Source organism: Bubalus kerabau, chromosome X, assembly GCF_029407905.1.
Source record: "Bubalus kerabau isolate K-KA32 ecotype Philippines breed swamp buffalo chromosome X, PCC_UOA_SB_1v2, whole genome shotgun sequence".
In the NCBI taxonomy this organism is placed as follows: Eukaryota; Metazoa; Chordata; class Mammalia; order Artiodactyla; family Bovidae; genus Bubalus; species Bubalus kerabau.
In genome coordinates, this window is record NC_073647.1 from 138,731,273 (window position 1) to 138,734,233 (window position 2,961).

At 55.4% G+C, this 2,961-nt stretch overlaps 1 protein-coding gene across 1 annotated transcript; it reads left to right on the top strand.

Moving 5' to 3' along the window:
* The first annotated feature begins 222 nt into the window (after positions 1–222).
* Positions 223–2,261, top strand: LOC129640211 (transcription factor SPT20 homolog). Its single transcript, XM_055565428.1, has 3 exons — positions 223–335; positions 505–1,535; positions 2,176–2,261. Exons 2-3 carry the CDS (start codon positions 524–526, stop codon positions 2,259–2,261), a joined length of 1,098 nt encoding a protein of 365 aa, XP_055421403.1. The 5' UTR covers positions 223–335; positions 505–523.
* The last annotated feature ends 700 nt before the right edge of the window (positions 2,262–2,961 follow it).

A 2,961-nucleotide genomic window follows, 5' to 3' on the forward strand; every position in this document is an offset into this window, starting at 1 on the left:
TGAAAATTGGTGTGTATTAAAGCCATACAAAAAAAATGATGGATTTTTACGTTTACCGCTTGTACTTTGGGATGTTTGCTTTCAAGGTTTTATGAAGAGGGCCTGTCGCTGCCCAGCAGTTGGCACAAGTGCAGTTTCAGACCCGTAAGTGCGAGCTGCAGGCCGGACGTCCGTGAGGTAATTGAATGATGAGACCGGAATCTGCGACCTGCGCATGCGCACCTAGGGGGCGCTGTGCTGGGGGTGGGAGCATGGGGAACCGCTTCCATCTACTTCCGGCCCATCTGCAGGAGTGCGAGGCTAGACCAGCGCTGGATTTCCCCAAATCATCGCAGGTATTTTGCACTCTGCTTCTTGGGGGGCAGGGGTGGGTTTCTTGGTGTTCATTTGAAGGTACGCTGCTCACTCCACAGGGAGTGGCTGCGTTTGCAAGACTGCACATCGATACTTCAGATAAGAGTTTTCGCCCGGTTCATCGCCCACTTCCATGTTCTCTTCTTGCAGGGTCCCCATTTGTACGATAATGCAACAAGCTGTAGAGCAAGGTTTGGATCTTGCGGAGTATGTCATTGCGACTGCCCAGCAGAGACCGCCGAAAAGGAAATACTCGTCGAGCGGAGAGACGTCTCTCCAGGAAAAACTGTATGACATTTATGTTGAAGAATGTGAAGAAGAGCCTGAGGTTACGGAGGTATTAAGAAGCAACGTGAACCTGTTAGAGAAGCTTCTTAGGAGAGAGTCGTTGCCCTGTTTGGTGATCAACCTGTACCCAGGAAAGCAGGGCTATTCCCTGATGCTCGAGGGGGAAAATGGATCATTTTCAGAGAGCATTCGGTTGCCTTATGAAGAACGGGAATTTCTCGAATATTTGGATGCTGAAGAATTACCTCCTGTTTTGTTGAATTTCCTGGAAAAGTCTGCGGTTAACGTTTTTCATCAGGGGTGTGTCATAGCAGAGATACGGGACTACAGGCAGTCCAGTGCCGGGGAACCTCCACGTTACCAAAGCAGGCATATTCTCTTACGTCCCACCATGCAGACGTTAGTCTGCGATGTAGAGGCCATAGCCAGTGATCACCAGAACTGGACCCAGGAGGATAAACTTTTGCTTGAGAGCCAACTGATCTTAGCTACAGCGGAACCACTGTGTCTAGACCCTTCTGTATCAGTAGCCTGCACTGAAAACAGACTGCTCTATAACAAACAAAAGCTGAACACTCTTGCCATGAAAAGGAGCCTCAAGAGGTTTTCGGCGCCTGCTCTGAATCAGCAACAGGAGCTATCCCATTGTCCACCTCCTCCTGAGCCAAGAATCATGACTTCTTGCAAAAAAATAAGAGAAAGTAAAACAAATGAACTGTATGACCTCAAAATTTCTAAAGCAGGCAATTGTGCAGATACGTGGATACAGAGACCCTGTAACTTGGCTGTCCCTGCTCAAGTGGATGTGCAGAAATATGCTACAGGGAAGAAGCCTGTCAGATATGAGGAGCCACAACCAACCCAGGAGGTACTAGGTGATTCTGCAGTTGGATGTGAGGCTGCCTACCAATCCCAGGCAACAAGGTTAACCGTCAGGCAGCCAACTGATAATTCACTTGCCCCTGGAAATGGGTCTGAGAACGAAGCCACAAGGGAGAGAGAGCCGTGTCTGCCCCAGCCCTCCACAGATGACCAGTTCAAGAGTTTCCTGCCCAGGCCACAGACTGATGCTGCGAGAGTGGTCAGTCGATCCGAGCAACTGGTCCAGAAGAGCACCCAGCGTCCAGTGCAGCTGTCACCCAGCTCCAGTGGCTCAGCCCATCTCAGGCAGCCTTCTCCAGGGACACAGTCAGCACAGCCTAGGGCCGCGTCCACCCAGTCCTCAGTGCCAGACTGGGGAGCCAGACCTCCATCCCCACTCAAGAGACGTCCCTGGAGCCTAGAGAAGAGCTCCTGCAGTGACAGCTTTACCTCACAGCAGGCGGGCAGCTCTCAGGCCCATCCATCTGCTGGCCCTGCTCCTCAGCCACCCAGTCTTTCCCAGAGATCGTCTGTGCAGCTGAACAGAGATATCTTGCTTCCTGTGGCCGCCCCATCCACCATAGTCGTGTTAAAAAGAATCCCGGATATCCAGGTCACGACCATCTCCCCTGGCCTGAAGGAGATCAGACTAGTGGGCCCCTTTTGCTGTAGCCAGGCCTCAGGGAGAGGGTGTGCCCCTAGGGCCCCCGCTCCTGTGGAGATCCAGCCGGGCCAGCGGCCCGCAGCTCAGCCATTGAACCTGCAGCCCGCAGCACCACCGGGGCTTCCTCCACCTGCTTCTGTTCCTTCTCCTACTCCCAGAACGGTGCAGGTGTTTTTGAAGAAAGCTTCTGGTCTGAAGCACTATACTGTGGTGCAGCTCCCCCAGGGGTTGCTGGTCTGGAACAACCAGCATGGGGTCCTGCAGCCGTACTTCTACCAGGTACTTACCCAGCAGCTCTTGCCACAGCCCTGCCCTGTGAGTCATCGGCAGCCAGCGGAACAGCCTTCAGGTACACAGGGTCCAGGTGCACAGGTTCCAGGGGCACAGGCCTCAGGGCCACAGATCCCAGGGGCACAACCCCCACGGGCACAGGCCTCAGGGCCACAGATCTCAGGGGCACAACCCCCACGGGCACAGGCCTCAGGGTCACAGATCCCAGGGGCACAACCCCCACGGGCACAGGCCTCAGGGCCACAGATCCCAGGGGCACAACCCCCACGGGCACAGGCCTCAGGGAAACAGATCTCAGGGGCACAACCCCTACGGGCACAGGCCTCAGGGCCACAGATCCCAGGGGCACAACCCCCACGGGCACAGGCCTCAGGGCCACAGATCTCAGGGGCACAACCCCCACGGGCACAGGCCTCAGGGCCACAGATCCCAGGGGCACAACCCCCACGGGCACAGGCCTCAGGGCCACAGATCTCAGGGACACAACCCCCACGGGCACAGGC